Source organism: Nerophis ophidion, linkage group LG16 (genome assembly GCF_033978795.1).
Source record: "Nerophis ophidion isolate RoL-2023_Sa linkage group LG16, RoL_Noph_v1.0, whole genome shotgun sequence".
Taxonomy (NCBI): domain Eukaryota; kingdom Metazoa; phylum Chordata; class Actinopteri; order Syngnathiformes; family Syngnathidae; genus Nerophis; species Nerophis ophidion.
This window is the reverse complement of record NC_084626.1, coordinates 13,249,922-13,276,491: the sequence shown is the minus strand read 5'-3', so window position 1 is coordinate 13,276,491 and position 26,570 is coordinate 13,249,922. Positions and strand designations below refer to the sequence as shown.

Below are 26,570 nucleotides of genomic sequence, written 5' to 3'. Positions count from 1 at the left end.
TTCACCTTTGATCACTAAAGACACTTTAACTGCTGCTGTGACCCAAGGTCACCTCCATATTTATACTGTTAACTGTCAATCAGAATGTGCAATAATGTTATGTTACTTACTGTGCCTTGTATATACTTTTTATTTTTATTTTTTTTATTTTTAACTAAGTACTGTGCGATTTGTTGAAGGGTGGACTACAAAAGTAAGATTTTCATTGTACGGCAAACTGTCTGTTTAACTCTGCATATGACAATAAACAATCTTGAATCTTGAATCTGTTGTAACACGTGCTGAATGTGGCTTGGCATTGTCTTGCTGAAATTAGCAGGGGCGTCCATGAAAAAGACGGCGCTTAGATGGCAGCATATGTTATTCCAAAACCTGTATGTACCTTTCAGCATTAATGGTGCCTTCACAGATATGTAAGTTACCCATGCCTTGGGCACTAATGCAACCCCATACCATCACAGATGCTGGCTTTTGAACTTTGCGTTCCTGAGCCCATGTGGTGATATCCTTTAAAGATTGATGACGGTTTTTGATACAGTGCCGTCTGAGGAATCGAAGGTCACGGTCATTCAATGTTGGTTTCTGGCCATGCCGCTTACATGGAGTGATTTCTCCAGGTTCCCTGAACTTTTTGATGATATTATGGACCGTAGATGTTGAAATCCCAAAATTTCTTGCAATTGAGCTCTGAGAAACGTTGTTTTTAAACTGTTTGACTATTTGCTCACACAGTTGTGGACAAAGGGGTGTACCTCGCCCCATCCTTTCTTGTGAAAGACTGAGCATTTTTTGGGAAACAGCTTTTATACCCAATCATGGCACCCACCTGTTCCCAATTAGCCTGCACACCTGTGGAATGTTCCAAATAAGTGTTTGATGAGCATTCTTCAACTTTATCAGTATTTATTGCCACCTTTCCCAACTTCTCTGTCCATGTGTTGCTGGCATCAAATTCTAAAGTGAATGATCATTTGCAAAAAAACATTTTTTTATCAGTTTGAACATCAAATATGTTGGCTTTGTAGCATATTCAACAGAATATGGGTTGAAAATGATTTGCAAATCACTGTATTCCATTTATATTTACATCTAACAAAATTTCCCAACTCATATGGAAACAGGGTTTGTATACTTACATCCAAATATAGAGCAAATAACTGTAAAAGACAAATGGCTCCGTTGCAGAACGCTCCATCAAAGTTCTAATGGGTCTCACACCTCTCCGGTCTATAATGACAGATGTTTTCATTTGTATTCAGACAGCACTTTTCCTATGTGTTTGAAAGTGTTTCATTTTGTCGAATGATTAAGTCCTCTTAAAGAGGAGCACTCTTAAAGAGGACTTAATCATTTAACTGGTTCAATACAGAAAGTGTTGCTGCTTCATCATCATCATCTGACAAAATACCTAATTGTCCTTGTGGGTTTTTTTTGTTTTTTTTTTCAGAACAAAGAATGGCTGTGCTTGAACTGCCAGACACAAAGAGCTCTGTCAGGAAGTTTGGGGGATATTCCGGGCCGTGGTACACAGCCTGTGGGTTCCACCAGGTCACCTGCAACATCTAATCAGCAAGCACCTCAGCAGAAAGGGGCCGATCAGCGGTCAGGGCCAAGGCCCTCTGGCCCCCAGCAGCAACAGAAACCACTGGGTCCCCAAGTAAGTGGCCCCACCTCTCCTATGAAACAGGCTGAAACGTCCTCTCAAACCAATGGGATAAACCAAGCTTCCCCTCCAACTAAGGGTTCTTCCCAGCCTGTTTCTCAAGCCGATGGTTCCTCTCAATCAGTTACTCAAAGCAAGCGTGTAACACAACCCCCAGTCCAGAATAAGCCTCAATCTCAAAATAAAAGTCCCGCTCAAATTAAAGGCCCCACTAACCAAACTAAAGGGCAAAACCAGGCTAAGGGGCAGACCCCGACAAAGGGATCTGCTCAGCCCACTGCTCAGGTTAAAGGTCCTGTATCTAGTGCCAAGGTTTCATCTGTCCCTAAAGCAGCACCCAATAACGCCAGGAGCACTCCCACTACTTCGAAAATAGCACCCACCCAGTCTAAACTCACAGGTCCGTCACAGGTACGCAAACAGACGCAGAGCCAGGAGAAGACAAAAGTCTCATCTAGGTCTCTAAAGGAGGATGTCAAGGCCTCACCAAAGAAGGCCTTGTCAGAGACGGTCACGTCAACAAAAGACACCAAGATATCAGACCATGTGCAGAAGTCAAGACACCGAGAAGTGAGCTGCCTGAAATCTCGCCTTCACTCGTTACCCGCAATTCATCTTTTTTTTTTAAATTATAATTATTTTTGTTCCGTTTGGCTACTTGTATTCATCTGTGTCACCATCATCATCTTCAATGCCATTCTCAGTAATATTCCTGTTGTTGTCATCAATCAAAAAACAATCAATGAATAATTCCTCCTCATACTTATTATAAATTGTAGACTTCCGTTAAGCAGTCCTATCGTTTACATCTTAAACCTAATCTTTTTTTCACATTTAGCAGTAGTATCACATTACAGTCACTGTGTTATAATAGTGATCACTAGTGTTTATTTTTAAATATTGAACATTCAATACTATGCAGAGGCGTACTGAATTTTTGTTACTGTTCCCTTATTGTACTCAAAGTGAACCAAGTGACCTTGATGTACCGAACTGTGATTAAAGTCTACGGTACACGCCAAGTGATCACACATTCTTGGTTATTTGTAGTGATTCTTATTGTGTATTTCTTTGCTTTGTCCAATATATCCACTATTTGCATTAAATTTGATATCATTAGGAGGGTCCCGGTCCAATATCAGGAAAAAAAAAACAAGTATGGTATGATATCAGCTTGCATTTCAGATACAAGTACTTTTCTTCTTTTCTTGTATTTTACTCAAGTCATTTACAAAAAGTAAACATGGTAGGCTATAGGCTACTAGGAGCTAGCATCTCACAACAGTTAAACATGCAATAACACACAAGCCAGACATACGTAATTGTGTCCTTAATTGAACAATACTGCAGTCTAAAACGGCACATTTGTCCATTTAAACAAATATCAAATATTTATAGCTACATATTACTTACGCATACAAAGTCTCCAGGGCAGAAGCGTATTAAAAAGTATCCAGTAACAAATGTGTCCACATCATTCAACTTACTGCTCCATGAGCTTAACTTCATGAATTATTGTGGCCACTGGGTGTCGCCAAAACGATTACCACTTCACTTCAACTTAAAGACTCCTTAAGTCCATTCCAGACGGTTAATAATAAATAGGTTAGTATTTTTTTATATCTAGCATTGTTCTCTGTTCGACTAATATCCCTTGATCAAACTTTTTTTTTAAATAATCCACACTACAAAATAATACAAGTATCTATGATTCCAGTTGATAACCTATCAAATCAATATTGGTTTCGGCCAATACTTAAGCCTCCAATACCGATATAGTATTGGAAGTGAAAAAAAGTGGAATCGGAACACCCCTAGATATTCTCAATATACACACTGTTTTGTCCATCAGGAATTTGTCTCTGTCCCCATCTTTTGTCTCCAATTTACTTTCTATTTATATTTTGTTTTCTCGATCTTTTTGTTCCCTTGTGATAATTGTGATAATACTCTAACATTCTAAGCATGACCCTTGTTCTTCAACATCTGGAAGAATACACAGGAGAATGAGTCACGATGCATAGATCAAGCATGTAATGGAATGTCATTTGTCTGTTCCTGTTTGTTCAGAAGTCTGGTTTTATAAGCGCTGTGTTTTGAATTGCTCATTTGTCTACATACAACACGAGGCAAAATCAACCGTAATTGACAAAATCTAATTTTAATCACTGACAAGTTATAAAGACAAGTTCTGTGTTTAACAATATATTCGATTTGTAAAATCATTTGGGTTGATTTTATCTTTGAAGTGTTACGTCGTCTGGTTGTTTGGAGTTGTTCTTTTCCATGTACTCTTCTGGAAAACTGTATGTTAGTATGCACTCACACTCTGTGTTCATTTTATTCCCTATCATCAATAACTGCTCAGAACTTAATGCTGGGGAGTTTGATGAAATAGTGGGATAAAAGCTGTGTAAAAGCCCTTGTAATAGACTTTGTTCCAGTTGATTGTGAAAATGTGATGTATTTCATTTTCCCTGACCCCTTTCTGTTTCTTTGTTTCAGGATTGCATCAAGTCGAGTATGCAAAGTTTAAGCGACACTGGATACTCCTCCGATGGCATATCCAGCTCTCAAGGGGAGATTACTGGTCAAATTCGTGAAGACGCCATTAAGCTCAATGAGAGGGGTGTCTCTATTTCCTCAGAAATCACCAAATTGGAGACATCAATGAAGCCTCTACTGGAGTCAAAAGCTGCATCAGACCCCAAACTCAGGCCTCATTCACTGTCTGTTGGACAGGGACAGGACATTAGCCCCGATGATGACGCAGCAAGAGACGAATCGGAGGATGAGCTCAGCTGCAAGCTTCGTCATGATTATGTAGAAGATAGCAGTGAAAGCGGACTCTCGCCGTTGCCAGTAAGACAAAAGAAGTCACATAAAGATTTAACTGATGAAGAGTTTATGAGGAAGCAAATTATGGAGATGAGTGCTGATGAAGACGAGTTGGAGGAATATGGGGAACAGAAACCTAAAAGAGGACATAAAACCAGTGGGGAGAAGAGAAGACTACCTCAGCATACTAGTAGTTTTGAGGACAACGCCAAAGAATCAGAAGGGGCATATAATGCAAATGAAGAGGAAGATGTTGTGATGGCTGGGGGCCTACGACGCTTTAAGACGATTGAGTTGAACAACACCAACAGTTATAACCGAGACATGGAACTCAACGCTGAGCATGACCTTCGAGAACCGGAGCTTGAGATGGAAAGTCTGACGGGTTCACCAGAGGAGCGGTCCAAAGGAGAATATTCATCCACTTTACCTGCCACCACACCAAGCTACACCTCTGGAACGTCACCCACATCAGTGTCATCCATGGAGGATGACAGCGACAGCAGCCCTAGTCGAAGAGCAAGGCTAGAGGAAGCAAAACAGCAGCGAAAGGCCAGACATCGCTCACATGGGCCCTTGTTGCCCACAATTGAGGACTCATCTGAGGAGGATGAGCTCAGAGAGGAGGAAGAGCTACTGAGAGAACAGGAGCAAATGAGAGACCTTGAGCAACAGAGGATCCGAAGTACCGCTCGAAAAACAAAGCGGGATAAGGAGGAGCTACGAGCACAAAGGCGCAGGGAAAGATCCAAAACTCCGCCCAGTAATCTCTCTCCAATTGAGGATGCATCTCCAACTGAGGAACTCAGACAGGCAGCAGAGATGGAAGAGCTCCACAGGTCATCATGTTCCGAATACTCACCCTCAATTGACTCGGAAGCAGAGGGCTTTGAAATAATAGCTGGAAAGCTCTACAAATCAGGAAACGAATATAACCTTCCGACTTTTACTTCGCTCTACTCGCCAACAGAGAAGACACCAGCCTTGTCCTCGGCTGATAAAACACTAAAAAGTGCAGAGGAAGTCTATGAGGAGATGATGAAGAAAGCCCAGCTCCTTCAGAGACAAGGAAAAAATATAAATCAGCATAAGAATTCTCTGACTGAAAATAAAAACCTTGAAAAAGGATCTGCCTTAACCCCAGGCTCAAGCCCAACCCAGGGTAGTGCGCCTATGTCGTTCACCACAACTGGGAACGACCCACGGATTCCAGGAATTCATGCAGCACAACATCTTTCAAAAGAAACTCAAAATAGGATGATGTCACAGAGCGCTAAAATTGAAGGGGTTGTTGGAGTGGCAACCACCAAAACTCAAGTCGGTCACACTGCTACAACTCGAAATGCAGCTAGTTGTGGCTCCCAAAGGGCATCACAGGCATCAGCCGACCCTGCAGCTTCCTCGTTAACAAGCAAAGTTTTCTCCCTTTTTAAAGGCCCCAGTCCCCCAGTCTCACCCACCACTTCTCCTGCACAAAGCCCAACACAGGCTCCCACCATGCGACCCACAGGAAGCGGCAGGCAGTTGCCGACACTCCCTGGTGGACCATCATCAACTTTAGTTTCCCACGGCGCTCAGGTACCTCAGAGGTCTGCCTCTCCCCGTCTTGCACGCCAGCAGTCCTCACAGGATTCACCAGTTATGGCGATACCACTAAGCTCTGTAACACCTAGCCCTGCCAAGCCTATAACTGTAAATTCATCCACTTCGCCTTTATCATCACCAACACAGGTTAGCTATAAAACATTGTATAGTTCCCAAACTCCGTCCACATGTTCCCCAACATCTTCATATCTGCAGTCACAAACACATTCTACACAGATGTCTCAGAATGTTTCCAGCGGCACCCAGAGTTGTGGATCACTGTCTATGGAAAACATTTCTCTGTGTAAGATCTCAAATACTCCAGGCACTTCAAATGTCATGGGCCAGAGCCAAACCCACCCAACTAATATTGTTGATCTTAGAGCCCCAATAAGATCTGCCCCAATTATAATGACGGACCAAGGCATGGATCTAACATCCTTAGCCTCTGACACAAGGCGCTATTCTTTGGGAGCAGAACAGCCTGTTCGGCATACAGCAGTGCAACCTCTCATAATGAACTTGAATGCACAAGAGCAACCACATGTGTCTGTATCAACACCAACAACAGTCAGTGTCACAGTTGCAGGTACTATATTCATGTCCCAACCGAAACATCCCATTGTCTATGGAGATCCTTTACAAAACCGTGTAGATTTAGGTCAGGGTGTGGGATCAGCTGTGTGTTTATCCCAGAGTAAGCCAGCAGTTGGAGACCCATCTATCCCTAAAATTGATGCCTGCCTTGAGAACCTTGGAATACAACAGCAACAGCTACAATTACAACAACAAAAGCTCCTTCATCAGCAACAACTTCTTGAACAGCAACTACAGCAGCATCAACAGCAATCTTCTTTTGCTCGTTACAATTTAGCTAATCAAGTCCCGCCGCTTTTAGTAAAGAAAGATATTGTAGCTAGCCAGACATCCAACTCTCAACCCGTGGTGACTGCTAGAGTAGCACCACTGGCATCACAGCCTGTTTCTAATGCCCCCCAGGAAATGTATGGTGGTGTTGCTTTAGAGCTACAAAACAAGCCAACGGTAATGAATCTATCCACAGGTAAACCCCACGTTATGGTGGTTCAACTTGATGAGAGTAAACCATCACAGTTGGGCACAGTCACTCAGTTGATAAAGAAAGAAGAGCCGCCTCCCCATCCCCAAGTTTTGGATTTGACTGGCCAGATCAAACCAGAGAACCAAGTAGCTTGTTGTGATGTTGTGTACAATTTACCATTTGCTGGTTCGTGTAGAGGGTCATTCAGTCAGAAGCCCACAACGGTATCACCAGATAACAACCCCAACAACGAAACCTCAAAAGCACCACCCCCTACCAATCCTCGGCATTACAATATAAATCCACAGCAACAATCTCAAGCTACACAGGATGTAACAGACGAGCATAAACCATATCAAACCATTCCATCAGGAAGAATCCAGCCCTCTATGTCTGATACTAATTTGCCTGCCATAATCGATGGCAGTCAATACCAGGGGAATATTAAGGGTGGTATGGCAGTAGATCTTAGTAACATGAATCAGGTTTATGATATTGCACACCTTGGCATGGGAGCTCAGTACGGATCGTACACAGACTTGCGTCACCAAGGAGATATCGCAGGCCCCACGTTACCCATTCGTCGTTATGGCTCTATGTCAAATATCAATTCTGATCATGGCTATGTTTCAAAGGAGTTAGCAGGACCACTGGACTCTAATTTGGCTCAATACAGTGCAACCACCGCAAGGGAGATTAGCCAGATGTGTGCAGCTCTTAACACCGCAGACCAGTTTGGAAACCGGTTTGGAAATAACCCTGAATTTTTACATTATGGGGTTGGAAGAAGTGGAACATTAGGTCGGCTAAATCTCCATCAAAGTTTAGCATCGATTAGAGCAAACTTGCTGTATGGCCCAGATGGAAGAGCGCTGCCTAATGGACAAACACTAACAAACATAATAAATGCCAGACAAGCAAGCATACGCGCCTTGTATCCTGCTGCTTTGAGAGGGGGTGATGGCATGATATACTCTACGATAAACACTCCTATAGCATCTACCTTGCCAATTACTACCCAACCAGGCTCTGTTCTTCCCCTCATGCCCCGAGGCATTTATAGGTCATATCCTACAGGTGTAACAGCTGTACCATTAGCTAGTCTTACCAGGTTGCCTCAAGCGAATCCCAGAATGCCTCTGGCCACACAAGGAACATATTCATACCCTTCTCCAAACCAGTATTCTACTTCGGCCACACCATCAGTCAGTATAAACTGTGAAATCTCCTCACAACAAGAATCTCCTATGTATCTTGGGAAGCCTTCAACAACAGCTGCAGTAATTTTACCAACCCAAGCCAATGTAGCACAAAATGTACTAAGACCTGGTGTTCAAACTGCTACAGCCCAGCAGACAGACCAGTCTCAACCTAGCTCACAGATGACAGCCATGTCACAAATCCAAGGACTGCCCCAAACGTTCAAGTCAGCACAAGGCCAGATGCAGCCACAACAGCTACCTGCTCAAACAGAGCCTTTATCATTGACTCAAACCCAACAAGATCAATCAGTCAGTCAAGCTCAACCTTCAGTTTTGCCACAAAGTACCAACACCCCGAGTGTTACTGATGCACAGAAAGGTAAGGAGGACGAGCGGCTTAGTCAGCAACAAGAGCACATTCTGCAGCTAGAGCGAGAGCGTGTCGAACTGGAAAAAATGAGGCAACTGCGCCTTCACGAGGAGCTGGAGCGAGATCGTATTGAGCTCCAGCGACACAGAGAAAAAGAACAACTGCTTGTTCAGCGTGAGATTCAAGAACTACAGACAATCAAGCAACAGGTCCTGCAACAGCAGCAAGCAGAGCGTGAGACTCAGCTTATCATGCAAAGAGAGCAACTGGCCCAGCAAAGAATGCAACTTGAACAAATTCAGTCTTTGCAGCAACAACTCCAACTTCAGTTGCAAGAGCAGAAAAGACAAAAGACAGCAGCGGTGGAAGCAGCAACAGCAGCGGCAGAAGCAGCAGCTACGTCCGCGGCGGCAGCTGCTGCAGCGACATCTGCACCGGGTGCCATACAAGGTGTAGTGGTGGGAGGAGGGCCTCCTCAGGGCTTCATTATTTGTGATCAAAGTGGCAGGGTTATTCAACAAGATGGACAAACAGTCCAATTTTGGCAGGACGGTCAAGTAGTCCAAGCTATGGTGGCTGCTCGACCTATTCACAGTTCGGTCTCTGAAACGTCTTTAAGAGGCAGTGACAAACAGGCCGAGTCCAAGATTATGAGAAAGCAAAATTCTATGCCCCGTCTCAGAGACAGCACAGAGGATGACTCCGCGAAGAAGATAGCAGACGGTTGTGTACAAACAGATGACGAAGACGGAGAGGACCGATTCATAAACCGGCGTAGGAGAACAAGGCGCATTGCAGACTGCAGTGTGCAAACTGATGAAGAAGACCAGGCAGACTGGGATCAGCAGCCAGTAAGGCGCAGACGTTCCCGCGTCTCAAAGCACTCTGAATCCAGTAACGAGAACAAATCAGATGGGTTATCTAAAACAGTATCTGCAAGTATAGCTATTCAAACCTCAAATGACTCATCATGCCAGACAGAATCTGACCAGCTAGGTAGGGTTTCACCAGCAATACATATCACTATGGCGGAAACGTCAAAGGTTGATCTGTTACATTACATAGCAGCACCTGAGAGGACCCGCAAAGGAGAAAGTTTGGCTTGTCAGACAGAACCAGAGCCACAGTCTCAGGGTGTAGTTGCCCCTCAGCTTAGTGTCCCCACAACCATCAGTCCATACTCAACAAGTCTGCATGTAGTTGGTGCGAATACATCTGATCCAAACTCTCCAAGACTTCAAGGAGTTGCTAAATTTGAGAGAAGGAAACCTGACCCTCTGGAAATCGGCTATCAGCAGCAACAAAATGAGTGTCCTTCCCGCCAGCCGCCCAAATCTCCTCAGGTTTTATATTCCCCAGTTTCTCCTTTGTCCCCTCATCGTATGTTGGAAACAACCTTTGCTTCACAAGAGAAGCTTAACAAAGCCCACGTGACACCCCAGCAGAAGGCCTTCAGCGCTGAATCACCGCAACGCCACCAGTCCCTACCAAGACCGATAAAAAGTGTGCAGCGCTCCATGTCTGATCCAAAGCCTCTGAGCCCCACATCGGAGGACCCCGCCAGGAACAGATTCTCTCCGTATCATCAGCAAGCACTGTCCAACAGTCAGGTAGGAAATGTAATTATATTCATACATATTTTGTCACAACACTTTGACACTAAATTAATAATTTGATGTTGGGTGCAGTAGACAAAGTAATTCACAAAAGTACTAAAGCTCAAAATGCATTGGATCTTATATCTAATGTTGTGTCAAATGCAGGAAGGCAATAGAGTATGCAACATAATCTATGCTCAGCGTGGCCATAGGTGATCACACCGGATCTAACATAAAGAGCACAGAATGTTCCCAGGAGAGTTGGCTTGCCATGCCAGAAATGCTTTTCCCTTCATCCTTTTCTCTGCTTCTCCTCCGTTGGTATCTCCACCCCCTTTTTCCTCTCTCTCCATATCTCTGTAGCTCTCTCTCTCTCTGGCTGTCAAATGCTTAAGAGTTGCCAGGAGGACACAATATGGAGAGATCATTGTTATGCTTACCTTTTTCTCTTTATCCGCCTTTAAGAGTAATTTAATGTTTCTTTGAAATTAGGCCAGAATACTCTGAGATACAAACATAAATGTGATTTATATCATCATCATGGATCTACCCAGTACAACTAATTTGTAAGTAATAGACTAGACTTTATACTTTATAAACTTAATGTAGAATGCTTTACTTTGTTGCAACTTGCATGCAATCAATAACATGTAGAAAAAACTTGGCTCAGATGTGTAAGTACATAATGAACATCTGAAATGTATGTGCGTTTTCTCCTGGTAACATACATATCTGTGCAAACTGTAATAGATTTTCACAAGATTCATACAAATTGTATAATATGTGCATGTACCTGCTTTCATGTGATAAGATACAATTGAATATTTTTTTGGAACCATTAGAAAAATATTAAATATGTTAATGAAATGGTGTTGTACTGCATGTAGGGCAATTAAAATGAAGTGCTTCATTTGATTGTATATATCAAGTCACACATTCTTAATTTAGGTTGTGCAGACCCTCTGCGTACACCAAGGTACATTAATGAACCTAATTTACATAAACACATTCTGTTTATAGCTCATTCTGCTGATGTGTCTCTGCCTCTCTTAGCAGATGGCCTCCCTGCAGCAGCAGCAGCAGAACGCTCTGATGAGGAAGGTAAAGAGGACACTTCCCAGCCCCCCTCCAGAGGAGGCTCCACTCCCTATAGTTACTCCAGCACAAATGTATAGCTTTCCTGGCATGCCTCAGAGGGTTTTACCAAGACCTGCACCAGGGGTCACCAAGGTGGGCTTGCTGAGTGAACTAAAAGCTGTGGAACAAGAGTCTTCAAAGCTACGTAAGCAGCAAGCCGAATTGGAGGAGGAAGAGAAAGAGATTGATGCTAAGTTACGCTACTTGGAACTTGGCATTACACAGCGTAAAGAGACCATGGTGAAGGAGCGCGAGAGGAGAGACTTGGCTTACTTGCGTTGTATGGGTGACGCTCGGGACTACATGTCAGACAGCGAGCTCAATAACCTTAGAATGGGAACTGCAACGGCAACCTTTGATGCTAATGGCTTGTTGACAAGGCCCAGCACAGCACCTCTTAGTCAGTTTGCTAATGACCTTAATGCAACCTCCCAGTATTCCTCCACTTCATCATATATGTCTTATCCTTACCCTCAAACTCAACCATCCTTACAACAGCCTAGCTCCTCATACCATCAGATTGGTTTCCAGCCACCTCAATACCCTTCATCCCCTGCACCCCAGCCAGGAACGTTCCAGCCCCATCCGCCTCCAGGTCCAGGTTACCAGAACCAGGGAACCTATTCTTCACGTATGTATGTCCAGCCGTCGTATCAAACAGACCTTGGCATGCATCAGCACGGACATCAGAGCTTCCATCCCCCCAGTCAGCCTATGCCAGGCCAGGCCCTTCCCTATCCCAGTCACAGCGCCTACCAAACTGGACTCTCTTACCAGCCCCAAGCAGAGATCCTCACAGTACACCAAAGACCAAGGCAAACCTCATTGGCTGACCTCGAACAAAAACTCCCCACCAACTATGAGGTCATCAGCAACCCAGCGGTCTCAGTGGCCACATCTGCTCCAGATGCTGCCTATGGTTCCGCCTACAGCAATGCGTATGGACAATACCGCCCTGCAGAGCCTGGCCTGACTCACTCTGTTGACAGCCCAACATCTGCTTATGTCTCAGATGAACTTTACAGCTCTAACTTGGAACAGAACATTCCTAGGAATTACGTAATGATTGATGACATCAGTGAGTTGACGAAAGACAATGCAAATCAGCCCACTGACGCTTTAGGTCATCCTGTAGGAGGTCGATATCGCAACGAGAATGGCCCTGGACGTGGCAGCACCTATGATAGACCTGAAGATGAGCCGTTGGATGCTTATGGAAGACCCACAGGCACAATGGCTTACCAGAGCACAGTAGACAGTCGTACAAGCGCCACAGCTAGTGGAGGATCTTATTATTATGATGACTACAAACCCACATCACGGAGCAGCTCCAGTGGCCACAAAGTCTCACCCAAAAATCTTGCCCCAGCCGTAGTCTCCTCCAAGCGTAGTAAGCACCGAAAGCAGGGACTGGAGCAGAAGATATCAAAATTTTCTCCCATTGAAGAAGCCCGCGATGTGGAGGCAGATCTGGCATCTTACACCATGACAACTTCTACAGGGGGTAGTTGCACTGTAGTGTCCAGATCAAAGAAGCAAGATGCAGTGATATACGGAACGAAAAGAAACATCTGTGACCAACAGAAGTATTACGGCACTAGTCGCGAGGGTCTTGAGGAAGAAGACCGTATGTACAGCTCTGGTCGGTCCAGGTCCACTGGATATGGCATGGACAAGATCACATCCACAGATGCCTCAGGGAACAGGAGTAAATCTTATGAAAGAGATGCCATGGAGCGCTCTCAGAGAAGCAGCCGCAGTGGAAGGCAGCCCATACGCAATCAGAATTCAGAAGAAGAGAGTCCTAACAGTCCTGTTGGGAAACCTGTAGGCATAGGACGCAGTTCAGGTATCGCAAATGCCCACGACGTGAAGAACCAGTATGGATCCAGTCATTCGCTTCCAGATGTGCAAGATCACCACAAGAAGGACCTTCCCAGGAGTCATGTCTATAAACCTGATGACCCTTACCTCGTAGATGACATGCACTGTGCTGTTTCTGACAGTGAAGGTAACTGGTGCTGAATGCTTTGTGCTGTCTTAACTGTGTCATGTGCTGAATTGAGACTGCATGCCACAAAGAATCTGGGGAACACTTCTGTTGTCCTTTTGTTGTTGTTGTCTTCTCATTTCTGAAGTGTTGCCTCTAATAAAACAACTTTTTTTTTCTTTTTTGTTCTGCATGCTTTTTTTGAGTGAATTTTTTTTTTTCACTCACTTCCTAAAATGTGCATGGCTTTGGGAAGCAGCTGTGTTTTATCACATTGCGCAAAAACTGTTGGCTAATAATGTCTCTTTTGGTTCTTAAAAAAAGCCTATCATTTGGGCCAAGAGGAGACTGACTGGTTTGAAAAGCCACGGGAGGCCCGTTCAGAACGTTCAAGACATCACAGAGGTGGCAGTCAGTCATCCACAGGTAGGCGCACAAAGCACACCTACCATGACTACGATGAACCACCGGAAGAATTCGGCCCCCAGGATGACAACCATCAACGCCAATGCTCCACGGCATCATCACGGGATCACCGATATCAAGGCAGTAACTCCGGGAGACACAGCTCTTCAAGACACTCCTCTGAAGATCCCAGGTCCTCTCGTTCTTCTAGGCCACACCCCAAAGACCCGTCAGGACGATCTGATGGCAGGGGCACTTCCTCCGCCCAGAAGAGGGGTGGCCCAGACTCCCGTGCTGCTCAAGGAAGCCCACGCAACTCGGGAGACTTCTCCCGTGATCCCGCCACTGTTCATCACCACGCCACTGGAGGACGGAGCCAGAGACAACCCGGAGATCGCACAAGAAGGCAAGATCCTTCCGCTGCAGGCCCTAAGATGCAGCAGCAGGGCCATACTGGGCAACCACGCTCAAATGTTCAAGGCCACACAGGGACAGGGAGACATTCAGGCTCTGAGGCCATTGATGGTACTCAGCAATCCCAGCAGCAGCAGCTAAATTCACAACAACAACAACAACAACAGCAGCAGCAGCAGCAACCACTTCAGCATAGCCAACCCCTTCCAAGTAGCCAGCCAACAACCACTGCAGGAGCTGGACCACCACAGCAGCCCAAATCGAGCCAAGCGCCGACACAGGCACGCCAGCCAGGAGGAGGATCTGCATTGTGCCAGCCAGCAACTACAGCGGTTAGTTAACAAATAACCACACTATACAATACTTGTTATAGTTTTGTAGACAAAGGTGCTACTTAAACATTTGTCAATGCAAAAGTGAGTGTATCCTTCGCCAGTTTTTTCTATCTTCCTAAGGCACAATATCATAGAAATAGAACTTTCATCATCAGAATGGCAGAATGGCACTTGATCATCTGTATATTTTGACTCCTTATGTTGGGAATCTGATCATGCTCTGCTTCACATTTACATGTTGTTATTCAAGTTTCCTTCAGTGAACCACAGCTCCCCTGTGCCGGCAGCACTTATGTAGTCCCAGGCCATACCACGCTTTACTATTTTGGTAGTCACTTTTATTGCCAGCTGTTTAGACATTCAGGGCTGTGCATGTCACTTTCAGTGCGTAGAATGTCCATATTGCTGAACAAGCTGTACATCGACTACTCTAAAAACACACCTAAATTTCATTTCTAAGTATTTCCCTTTGAAAAAATGTGCTCTAATAAACATTGAATTATTAGAATCAATAAAGTGCAGTAGAAGTTAATCAATACTGATTCTTCTTTCAGGTCAAAATGGACCCCACTACACCTTCAGTTACATCCATAGGAGTGAAGCCTACAATGGCCGTCCCTACAATACCTCTGACCACCAAAACAGCGTCACCCCCTCTAACTGGCATTGGTAAGTCTAAGCCAGTGTTTTTCAACCTTTTTTGAGCCAAGGCGCATTTTTTTCATTGAAAAAGTCGGGAGGCTCACCACTAGCAGAAATACTAAAAAATTTAACTCGTTAGACAATAAAAAGTCGTTGGATATTAATTTAAACGATAACCAACCATGCATCCCTATTGCTCTTGTCTCAAAGTATGTGAACTGTCACCACCTGTCACATCACGCCGTGACTTATTTGGAATTTTTGGGTGTTTTCCCGGGCATACTGTTTTGGTTCTTGTCTTACGCTCCTATTTTGGTGGCTTTTCCTGTTTTGTTGGTATTTTCCTGTTGCAGTTTCATGTCTTCCTTAGAGGGCTATTCCCGGCACCTGCTTTGTTTCATCAATCAAGAATATTTAAGTTATTGCTATCTTTTTTTATGTGAACATTGTTATCATGTCATGTATGGATGAACGTGTGGACGCCGTCTGGGCTCCACACGCTGTAAGTCTTTGCTGTCGTCCAGCATTCTGTTTTTGTTTTACTTTGTAGCCAGTTCAGTTTTAGTTTTGTTCTACATAGTCTTCCCTGAGCTTCAATGCCTTTTCTTAGGGACAATCACCTTTTGTTTATTTTTGGTTTAAGCATTAGATACATTTTTGCCTGCGCAGTGTCTCCCGCTGTCGCCTGCATATTGTGATCACGACAAACCATCCTTGTCTCACACAACCTGTTCCTGACATCTACAAAGCAATTAGCTACCGGCTGCCACCTACTGATATGGAAGAGAATAACATGGTTACTCTGCCGAGCTCTAGACAGCACCGACACTCTACAACTGCACATTATTTGCGGATTATAATTACCTGGTTTGCTAAAAATCTTTTTAACCCAAATAGGTGAAACTACATAATCTCCCAAGGCACAACAGACTGAATCTCACGGCACAGTGGTTGAAAAACACCGGTCTAAGCAGTGTGGACAACTCAAAGAGGACAAAGCAAAAACATATACAGTACAGTGGTACCTCGCGATATGTTCTTGTGGGGCGGTATAGCTCGGTTGGTAGAGTGGACGCGCCGGCAACTTGAGGGTTCCAGGTTCGATTGACGCTTCCGCCATCCTAGTCACTGCCGTTGTGTCTTTGGGCAAGACATTTTACCCACCTGCTCCCAGTGCCACCCACACGGGTTTAAATGTAACTTAGATATTGGGTTTCACGATGTAAAAGCGCTTTGAGTCACTGGAGGAAAGCGCTATATAAATATAATTCACTTCACACAGTTCGTACCTTGTGAAAGAGAGTATACCAGGGGTGCCCACACTTGTCTTTAATAATTTTGATAAAATAATAGAATGATAAATGACACAATATGTTACTGCATATGTCAGCAGCTAAATTAGGAGCCTTCGTTTATTTACTTACTACTAAAAGACAAGTTGTCTTGTATGTTCAATATATTATTTAAGAACAAAATTGCAAAAACAAACATGTTTAATGTACCCTAAGTTTTTTTTGCTAAAGTAAAGCCAATGACGACATTTTTTTGTGGCCCTCTTTATTTAGCAAAGTACCGAAAAGTATCAAAATACTTTTGGTACCGGCTGCTGTAGTGGCTGCTATTGGCAGGAGCTCTGTGCTCTTGTATCATCCTTTTGTGTTTCCCTCTTGTTTTCATGTGTTATTATATTTTTTTGCCTTTTGGTCTGGGACCCTTTGGGACTGTGTGACAAGGGGTGCCACTTTTGTGACCTCTGTGGTGCTTTTTTTTTGTGGACTTCTGGATCTGCCTCCCGGGAGCCTTTTAGCCATGGAGACTAACTGCTGGGTCTCTGCCACACCGGAGTCCGTTTGGAGGGACTGGAGGAGATGCGGATGAGGGGACAGGGCTGCGGAGCTGGCACTGAGCGCTGGGACGGAGAGGCTTCGCGGTGTCTTGGCTGGGTGAGCAGGTGTCGGACACCTCAGTCACCTAGGACGTATCCTCGCTCATCCATGCGGACTGGACACTTGCCGAGATTGGAGTCAGCTGTCTTGGTTTCTTTGTTGGGTCTGCTCCTGTCTCTGACCATGCTCCCTCCTCCCCAGCAGACGATGGCGTGGAACACCGCAGAGGCCACCACAGTGGATATGTTTCTTTTACTTTTTATTCACAGCTGTATGTAGAAGTGTCTGCTTGTATCTGCTGCTTTAATGTCTTTAATGTCCTCTGTGTTCTTTGATGTTTGATGTTTCCCTCTTACACACGTGTAAGAGGGATGTGTACTATGGCTATGAGTTGTAGTTTTTTTCTTTATTTTTTTTTTTTTTTCCCCTTGGCCTCAGTCTGCACCCCCTCTCCAAGGCCCAGGCTAAAACCGATTTTTTTTTTAAATTTCATTTATGTTTACTGTATCTCATCTTTTTTTTGTAAGGGGCGCTGGAAGCCGGCAGACCCGTCAGCGATCCTGTTCTGTCTCCCTGTAATGTTTGTCTGATCTTGAATGGGATTGTGCTGAAAATTGTAATTTTCCTGAAGGAACTCTCCTGACGGAATGAATAAAGTACTATCTAATCTAATCTATTCTAACACCGAGCACTTACTGGTGGAAATGTAGATCGGCGCCTATGCTAGCGAGTAAGACCGGGTGTTTTGGTCGTATCCTCCGGGGTTCACTGTGACATTCGCTACGCCAACTAGCGGTGCATGAATTTTTGCCCACAACCATAGCATAACATTTCGCTCAAAGTTGGCTCGTATCCCAAGCTACCACTGTGCAGTGTACAAGATATGAGCGCTTTTATTTTGCTGTCTGCAGGCTCTAAAGCCGCCCCTGTTGGGATCGGCAGCAAGGCCGGCGGACTCGGCAGTGCTGCAGCTGGACCGCAACCTGCCGAAGGAGAAAACGTTCTCACCAAAATCCTGCAAGGAGGCGCAGCGGAACAGGCCGGGAAACTGGGAGACGGTACGGCAGCTGACAAATATAATAAACTGCTTTTTTTTCTTTCTGTGTGGTTTTTTTTTCAGAGTGAAGTGAGTGAATTATATTCCAGTTTGTTGGACTTTTGACCTTTTATGTTCTCATTTTTGTATTCATTCTTGCAGCTTTGTCTGGCCTTGGGAAGAAATTCACTTCTTTCTTTTAAATTGAAGAGAGGAGGGTGAGTGTGCACGTCTTTATGAACGCTTCTTGCCACAAAGACATTTTTTTATTTTTTATTTCATACCTTCCATAAGACATGTTAGGGTATGAAATAGCAGATGGTAACTCACTTACTTACCAATAAAAATCATCAACTGCAATTAGGACATATGTAGCAAGTAGGGTTGCACAATATAGACCATATACGGTATAATTTACTTACATTTTGCGATAGAGCTTTTAACACTATTGTGATATCATGGCAATGCATGTTGATTACACATTCTATAATATAATCCCTGGAGGACGAGGAATAGCTTAATATGCTACACTGGATACCACAGGAAGATATGCTAACTGCAAGCTAGAGCTCTTCAATGTGAACAAAAGTGGGTGGATTGATACAAATATTAACAGTAACAACACCAAAAAAATGATCAGCACCGTATTTTTATGGATTATAAATCGCTCCGGAGTATAAATCGCAACGGCCGAAAACGCATAATAAAGAAGGAAAAAAACACAAGTCGCACTAGAGCAGGGGTCACCAACCTTTTTGAAACCAAGAGCTACTTCTTGGGTACTGATTAATGCGAAGGGCTACCAGTTTGATACACACTTAAATAAATTGCCAGAAATAGCCAATTTGTTCAATTTACCTTTAATAAATAAATCCATCTATATATATATATATAAAAAAAGGGTATTTCTGACAGTCATTCCGTCGTAAATTTTTTTTCCTTTACGGAAGGTTTTTTGTAGAGAATAAATGATGAAAAAAACAATTAATTGAACGGTTTAAAAGAGGAGAAAACAGGAAAAAAATGAAAATTAAATTTTGAAACATAGTTTTATCTTCAATTTCAACTCTTTAAATTTCAAAATTCAACCGAAAAAAATGAAGAGAAGAATTTATGGAACATCACAATTGTAATTTTTCCTGATTAAGATTTATTTTATAATTTTGATGGCATGTTTTAATTAGGTTAAAATCCCATCTGCACTTTGTTAGAATATATAACAAATTGGACCAAGCTATATTTCTGACAAAGACAAATCATTATTTTTTCTAGATTGTCCAGAAGAAAATTTTTAAAGGAAATTCAAAAGACTTTGAAATAAGATTTAAATTTGATTCCACAGATTTTCTAGATTTGCCAGAATATTTTTTGTAATTTTAATCATAAGTTTGAAGAAATATTTCACAATTATTATTCGTCGAAAAAACAGAAGCGAAGAAGAATTGAATTAAAATGTATTTATTATTCTTTGCAATAAAAAAAAAACTTGAACATTGATTTTAATTGTCAGGAAATAAGAGGAAAGAATTTAAAAGGTAAAAAGGTATATGTGTTTAAAAATCCTAGAATCATTTTTAAGGTTGTATTTTTTCTCTAAAATTGTCTTTCTGAAAGTTATAAGAAGCAAAGTAAAAAAATAAATGAATTTATTTAAACAAGCGAAGACCAAGTCTTTAAAATATTTTCTTGGATTTTCAAATTCTATTTGAGTTTAGTCTCTCTTAGAATTAAAAATGTAGTGCAAAGCGAGACCAGCTTGCTAGTAAATAAATACAATTAAAAAAATAGAGGCAGCTCACTGGTAAGTGCTGCTATTTGAGATATTTTTAAAACAGGCCAGCAGGCTAATCATCTGGGCCTTACGGACTACCTGGTGCCTGCGGGCACCACGTTGGTGACCCCTGCACCAGAGTATGAATCACATTTTTGGGGAAATTTATTTGAAAAAAATCCAACACAAATAGACATTTTAAAGGCAATTTAAAATAAAGAAAGAATAGTGTACAACAGACTGAATAAGTGTACTTTATATGACGCATAAATAACCAACTGAGACCATGCCTAGTATGTGTAATGACGTGGACTTTGGTGTGATTTGTTTTCCCATGGTGCAAAGCGACCGGGTCAGACATGGGATGAAGGTAAAAACATGTTTAAATCTTAACTTGAAAAAAAGGACCAAACGAAAGGTGCTCTCAGCAGAGGTTCAAAACTGGACTAAGAAAACAAAACTACCACAAAAGGCAAAACAATGGACATAAAACAAAACTTTCCAACTATGGCATGAATAAAGAAAACTTACTTGGAACGAGAAAAGAGCAGCATGGATAATCAGCATGAATAACAAGGGTGTGTAGAGGGTGATGTCGCCAGCTGACTGCAGGCTTAAATGGTGATGTGGTGATTGATAACGGGGGCATGAGTCCAAATGAATCAGGTGCGTGACATGACAGGTGAAAACTAATGGGTTGTCATGAACTGAAACAGGAACTGACAAAATCCAAAAAACAAAACAGAACATAGCAAAACTAAACATGATCACCAGGACATGACAGTATGTTAACGCAGTGGTTCTCAAATGGGGGTACGCATACCCCTGGGGGTACTTGAAGGTACGCCATGGGGTACACGAGAGTTTTTAAAAATATTCTAAAAATAGCAACAATTCAAAAATCCTTTATAAATATATTTATTGAATAATACTTCAACAAAATATGAATGTAAGTTCATAAACTGTGAAAAAAAAAACAATGCAATATTCAGTGTTGACAGCTAGATTTTTTGTGGTCATGTCCCATAAATATTGATGTTAAAGATTTTTTTTTTTTTTTGAAGAAATGTTTAAAATTAAGTTCATGAATCCAGATGGATCTCTGTTACAATCCCCAAAGAGTGTCATATGTATGCGGCGCACTTGTTGCGCGGAGTTGCCACTTCGTGGATGCACACGACCAGTCAGACAGGAGTGCAGGTAAGAGTTGTTTTTAATATAATAAAACAAAAGAACACTGGTACAAAATGGAAAATAAAGTGCGTGCCTACGCACGGAAGCTAACGCTAAACTTAGCAGGAAACAGAAAACATTAAACGACGTGCCACACACACGAAGCTAAGGCGGAACTTGGCACAAAAATAATCGAGGACACAGGATACAAAACGTGACGTGTTGCGAAAAGCAAGTAATGAGCCGAGGACGAATTGAGGAATCAGGTGGGCTTAAATACACAAATAATAATCAAAAACAGGTGTGACAGGAGCCCGTGAGGAGGAGCACACTACGTTGCCATGGTGACTAAACAAACGGGGAAGTGCTCAAACAAGGAATCGGCAGAGTCCAGAACTAAACATGAACAAAGACATAAGCGGCAAAACAATAAACGATCCGCATAGCTACCCCTCCCCCAAGGGGCATATCCCAGATGCCCCAAAAATCCCGAAGTACAAACACCCCCCCTCCCCCCACAACTAGACAGTCCAAAAGAGAAGGGAGGGCGGAGGGAGGACCTGGTGGAGGGCTGACAAGTTCTGCATCCTTGACTCCACCAAGGACACCACAGGCAGGCCCGCAGAGGCCACATCCGTGGTTGACGAGGACCAGGGCGCGTCCTCCGAGGACGCCGCCCTGGGTAGGGCCACCACCATGGCCGGCGTGGGGGTGGACGCACCTGCCGAGGAGGACGCCCGTGGTACGGCCACACACGTGGAGATGGAAGCGCCCAGCGAGGTGGACGACCTGGGCACGGCCACACCCACGACCGACGTGGAGGCAGATGCGCCTGGCCAGGAGGACGACCTGACGCTTGGCGTGGACCTGGACCCCGAGTTGGACCTCGGCGCTGACCAGGACATTGACGTCGACCTGGACCCGGGCGTCGTCTTGGGCTCGGAGGCCGGCTTGCACCTGGACTTGGACTCGGAGGCCGGCTTGCACCTGGACTTGGACTCGGAGGCCGGCTTGCACCTGGACTTGGACTCGGAGGCCGAGCCCGGCGTGGGAGGTTGGCCTGGTGCCGGCGTGGGAGGTTGGCGTGGTGCCGGTACTGGGACTAGCCTCAGCCGTGGACTTGGCGTTGGAGGTTGACGTGGTGCTGGCACTGGGGCTAGCCTTGGGCATGGACTTGTCATTGGGCTAGGTGCTACCATTGGTGCAGATGGCTCGTCTGTTGGTGCGGGCGGAGCCAGCGGCAAGGCAGGCAAACACCTCAATGGAAGGAGGTCTGCCTGTGCCACTGACACGCCATCAGCCTTGCCCCAACCCCTCAGGAAGCAGATTCCAGATGCAGCTGGTGGGGGGGCATTTGTGCAATCTTGGAGGCAGTCGAGGGCATGGGAGGGTGGGCGCTTGGAAGCTGGCCTTGTGCGTGTGCGCCGCACGCGTCCCTCAGGCAGATTTACAGCAGGTGCCGGGGAGGAAAAGCCACATGGAAAGCACCTGGCAGTCGCTGCTGAGGGGAAAGTCGTGCACTCCTATTGTGCACGCCCCTGCGCGGCGCCTGGCCGCTGCTGGAGTCCTCTAGTCCTGGGTGGTGTGACGTCACCGCGCGGCGTGCAGCGCGCTAAGGGGAATGTCGGGGTGGCTTGAGACTGGGAGCGAAAGCGTTCCTCCGCGTCCGCTATCTTCGCCATGAATAGCTCCCAGGCCACCACTGCTTCGGCCGGGAGATCCTCTTCCGGCAGCTCAATGTCGTCCTCGCTCTCCCATGGCCAAGAGTCTGCTCGGAGCTCCCGGAAGATCTCATTCTCTTCTTCCTCGGAGAGGAACACCTGCTCTGGCTGGGGCTGGAGGAGTGCGAAGTGGCCTTTGTTGGCTCGGCTCATTCTGTCATATGTATGCGGCGCACTTGTTGCGCGGAGTTGCTACTTCGTGGATGCACACGACCGTTCAGGCAGGAGTGCAGGTAAGAGTTGTTTTTAATATAATAAAACAAAAGAACACTGGTACAAAATGGAAAATAAAGTGTGTGCCTACGCACGGAAGCTAACGCTAAACTTAGCAGGAAACAGAAAACATTAAACGACGTGCCACACGCACGTGAAGCTAAGGCGGAACTTAGCACAAAATAATCGAGGACACAGGATACAAAACGTGACGTGTTGCGAAAGCAAGTAATGAGCCGAGGACGAACTGAGGAATCAGGTGGGCTTAAATACACAAATAATAATCAAAAACAGGTGTGACAGGAGCCCGTGAGGAGGAGCACACTACGTTGCCATGGTGACTAAACAAACGGGGAAGTGCTCAAACACAAGGAATCGGCAGAGTCCAGAACTAAACATGAACAAAGACATCCATCCATCCATTTCTACCGCTTATTCCCTTTCGGGGTCGCGGGGGGCGCTGGTGCCTATCTCAGCTACAATCGGGCGGAAGGCGGGGTACACCCTGGACAAGTCGCCACCTCATCGCAGGGCCAACACAGATAGAAAGACATATAAGCGGCAAAACAATAAACAATCCGCATAGCGGATCGTGACAAAGAGGGCACTTTAAGTTGATGATTACTTCTATGTGTAGAAATCTTTATTTATAATTGAGCCACGTGTTTATTTTTCAACAAGTTTTTAGTTATTTTTATATCTTTTTTTCCAAATAGTTCAAGAAAGACCACTACAATTCAGCAATATTTTGCACTGTTATACAATTTAATAAATCAGAAACTGACGACATAGTGCTGTATTTTACTTCTTTATCTCTTTTTTTCAACCAAAAATGCTTTGCTCTGATTAGGGGGTACTTGAATTAAAAAAAAATGTTCACAGGGGGTACATCACTGAAAAAAGGTTGAGAACCACTGTGTTAACGTAACATACATTTGTATTATGGTAAGAGTCATTCAAATAACTATAACATTTAGAACATGCTATACGTTTACCAAACAATCTGTCACTCCTAATCGCTAATCTCTATTTTTATAAGTTACCGCCTATGTTGAAATTATTAATTTTCATAGGTACGGAAGTAGTAGCAGGTAGGATCTTTTTTTTCACAATGCACTTCTGCCATGACCCGCCCCCGCCCAATTTTTATTGGTTGACGTGTGTGTGTGACGATTGCTGATATACGCCTAGTCTCTTACGTGAATGAGATAAATATTTTTTCCTGATATTTTACGGTAATGTGTTAATAATTTCACACATAAGCCGCTCCACAGTATGAGTGCCCCAAACTATGAAAAAAAACTGTGACTTATAATCCGAAAAATACGGTATATGATCAACACTAGTGGTTACAGTACACCAACATTCTTTTATTGTCTAATAATATTTTGGTGTTTTAGTTATTATTTTTTTTTTAAAAATCTCGGGAACTGAGTTCCTAGATACAGGAAGGCTTTTAGGGCAAAAATTTAAGTAATGAATTCAGAGCCAATAGTTGGAAATTATTTAAATATTTAATCAATAATGTTACACTGCCAGCCTGCGTTTTTCTGTGATTATGATTGCAATTAACACATTTAATCATTTAATGATCTTAAAAAACTGTAAGTATCAGTATCAGCATTGGTATGACCAATACTGCCCCGTAACTACTTAGTATTGAATCGATATGTGTAGTATCGCCCAAAAGTAATATTGAGTTTTAAAACCGCAGAAGACTATGCCTTTATTGTATTTTAACAGAAGTTTAGATAGAAACATGTTACGACAGAAAGTAACCAGATACTAATAGTAAATCAGATAGTAGATTAAAATTAGTTTTGAGAAAATAATACCACCAGAAATAAAGAAATATGTTACCGTATACGTCAGCAGCCTAATTAGGAGCCTTTGTAACCAATTTTGAAATGATTTTATTATCATTTACAGATCAAATAATATATTGTAATATATATTGTTATTGCAGAAGGTCACATTATATATATGCGATCAAAAGTTTACATAAAGTTGTAAAGAACATAATGTCATGGCTGTCTTGAGTTTCCAATAATTTCTACAACTCTTTTTTTTTTTTGTGATAGAATGATTGGAGCACATACTTGTTGGTCACAAAAAACATTCATGAAGTTTGCTTCTTTTATGAATTTATTATGGGTCTACTGAAAATGTGACCAAATCTGCTGGGTCAAAAGTATACATACAGCAATGTTATATTTGGTTACATGTCCCTTGGCAAGTTTTACTGCAATAAGGCGCTTTTGGTAGCCATCCGCAAGCTTCTGGTTAAGTTTTTGACCACTCCTCTTGACAAAAGTGGTGCAGTTCAGCTAAATGTTGGTTTTCTGACATGGACTTGTTTCTTCAGCATTGTCCACACATTTAAGTCAGGACTTTGGGAAGACCATTCTAAAACCTTTAATTCCACCCTGATTTAGCCATTCCTTTACCACTTTTGACATGTGTTTGAGGTCATTGTCCTAATGGAACACTCAACTGCGCCCAAGACCCAACCTCCAGGCTGATTATTTTAGGTTGTCCTGAAGAATTTGGAGGTAATCCTCCTTTTTCATTGTCCGTTTTAAAGCACCAGTTCCATTGGCAGCAAAACAGGCCGAGAGCATAATACTACCACCACCATGCTTGACGGTAGGGTTGGTGTTCCTGGGATTAAAGGCCAAACCTTTTTCCTCCAAATATATTGCTGGGTATTGTGGCCAAACAGATCCATTTTTGTTTCATCTGACTACAAAACTTTCCTCCAGAAGGTCTTATCTTTGTCCATGTGATGTCACATGTGGACAATGCTCAAGAAAAAAGTCCATGTCAGAAAACCAACACATTTAGCTGAACTGCACCAATTTTGCCAAGAAGAGTGATCAAAATTCAACCAGAAGCTTGCCAGAAGCTGGTGGATGGCTACCAAAAGCGCTTTATTGCAGTGAAACTTGCCAAGGGACATATAACCAAATATTAACATTGCTGTATGTATACTTTTGACCCAGCAGATTTGGTCACATGTTCAGTAGACCCATAATCAATTCATAAAAGAACCAAATTTTACAAATGTTTTTTTGTGACCAACAAATGTGTGCTCCAATCACTCTATCACAAAAAAATAAGTTGTAGAAATTATTTGAAACTCAAGACAGCCATGACATTATGTTCTTTACAAATGTATGTAAACTTTTGATAGCGACTGTATGTTCCGATATATTGCCTATCTCTAGTAACATATGTACTTTCTTATTTCAGGGTCTGCAGAGTCACAGCAAAAATGACAAAATTTGAGGCTTTGCACTGGAAAAACCTATGAAACTAATTGAATACATTTCACCATCAGAGAGGATGTGCATCCTGAGAACATCAGTAAGTTGTCTTGTTGTTTCTTTGTCTCTGGAGACGAACATGCTGTCACCTGCTTCAACAAGCATTGTCGGTAACGATGACGATAATCCTCTCTCATGAAAAAAAAGAAAACCCCAAAACAAACGCAGCCATGCAGTAAATTGTTCCTTTATTTTCCAACACGAAG

At 43.4% G+C, this 26,570-nt stretch overlaps 1 protein-coding gene across 4 annotated transcripts in view; it reads left to right on the top strand.

The window, feature by feature from the left end:
* The window catches only part of bsnb (bassoon (presynaptic cytomatrix protein) b), a 263,285-nt gene that overhangs the window by 223,233 nt on the left and 13,482 nt on the right, over positions 1 to 26,570 (top strand). For 2 of the 4 annotated variants that reach the window (XM_061874320.1, XM_061874319.1), the window contains exons 4-11: positions 1,448 to 2,233; positions 4,169 to 10,327; positions 11,369 to 13,463; positions 13,767 to 14,593; positions 15,151 to 15,265; positions 18,036 to 18,182; positions 18,323 to 18,378; positions 26,291 to 26,404. In XM_061874320.1, the coding sequence (XP_061730304.1) occupies positions 1,448 to 2,233; positions 4,169 to 10,327; positions 11,369 to 13,463; positions 13,767 to 14,593; positions 15,151 to 15,265; positions 18,036 to 18,182; positions 18,323 to 18,363 (10,170 nt within the window). In that variant the 3' untranslated portion in view covers positions 18,364 to 18,378; positions 26,291 to 26,404. The remainder of the gene's footprint in view (positions 1 to 1,447; positions 2,234 to 4,168; positions 10,328 to 11,368; positions 13,464 to 13,766; positions 14,594 to 15,150; positions 15,266 to 18,035; positions 18,183 to 18,322; positions 18,379 to 26,290; positions 26,405 to 26,570) is intronic. The other 2 variants (XM_061874322.1, XM_061874321.1) reach the window with 2 other exon arrangements.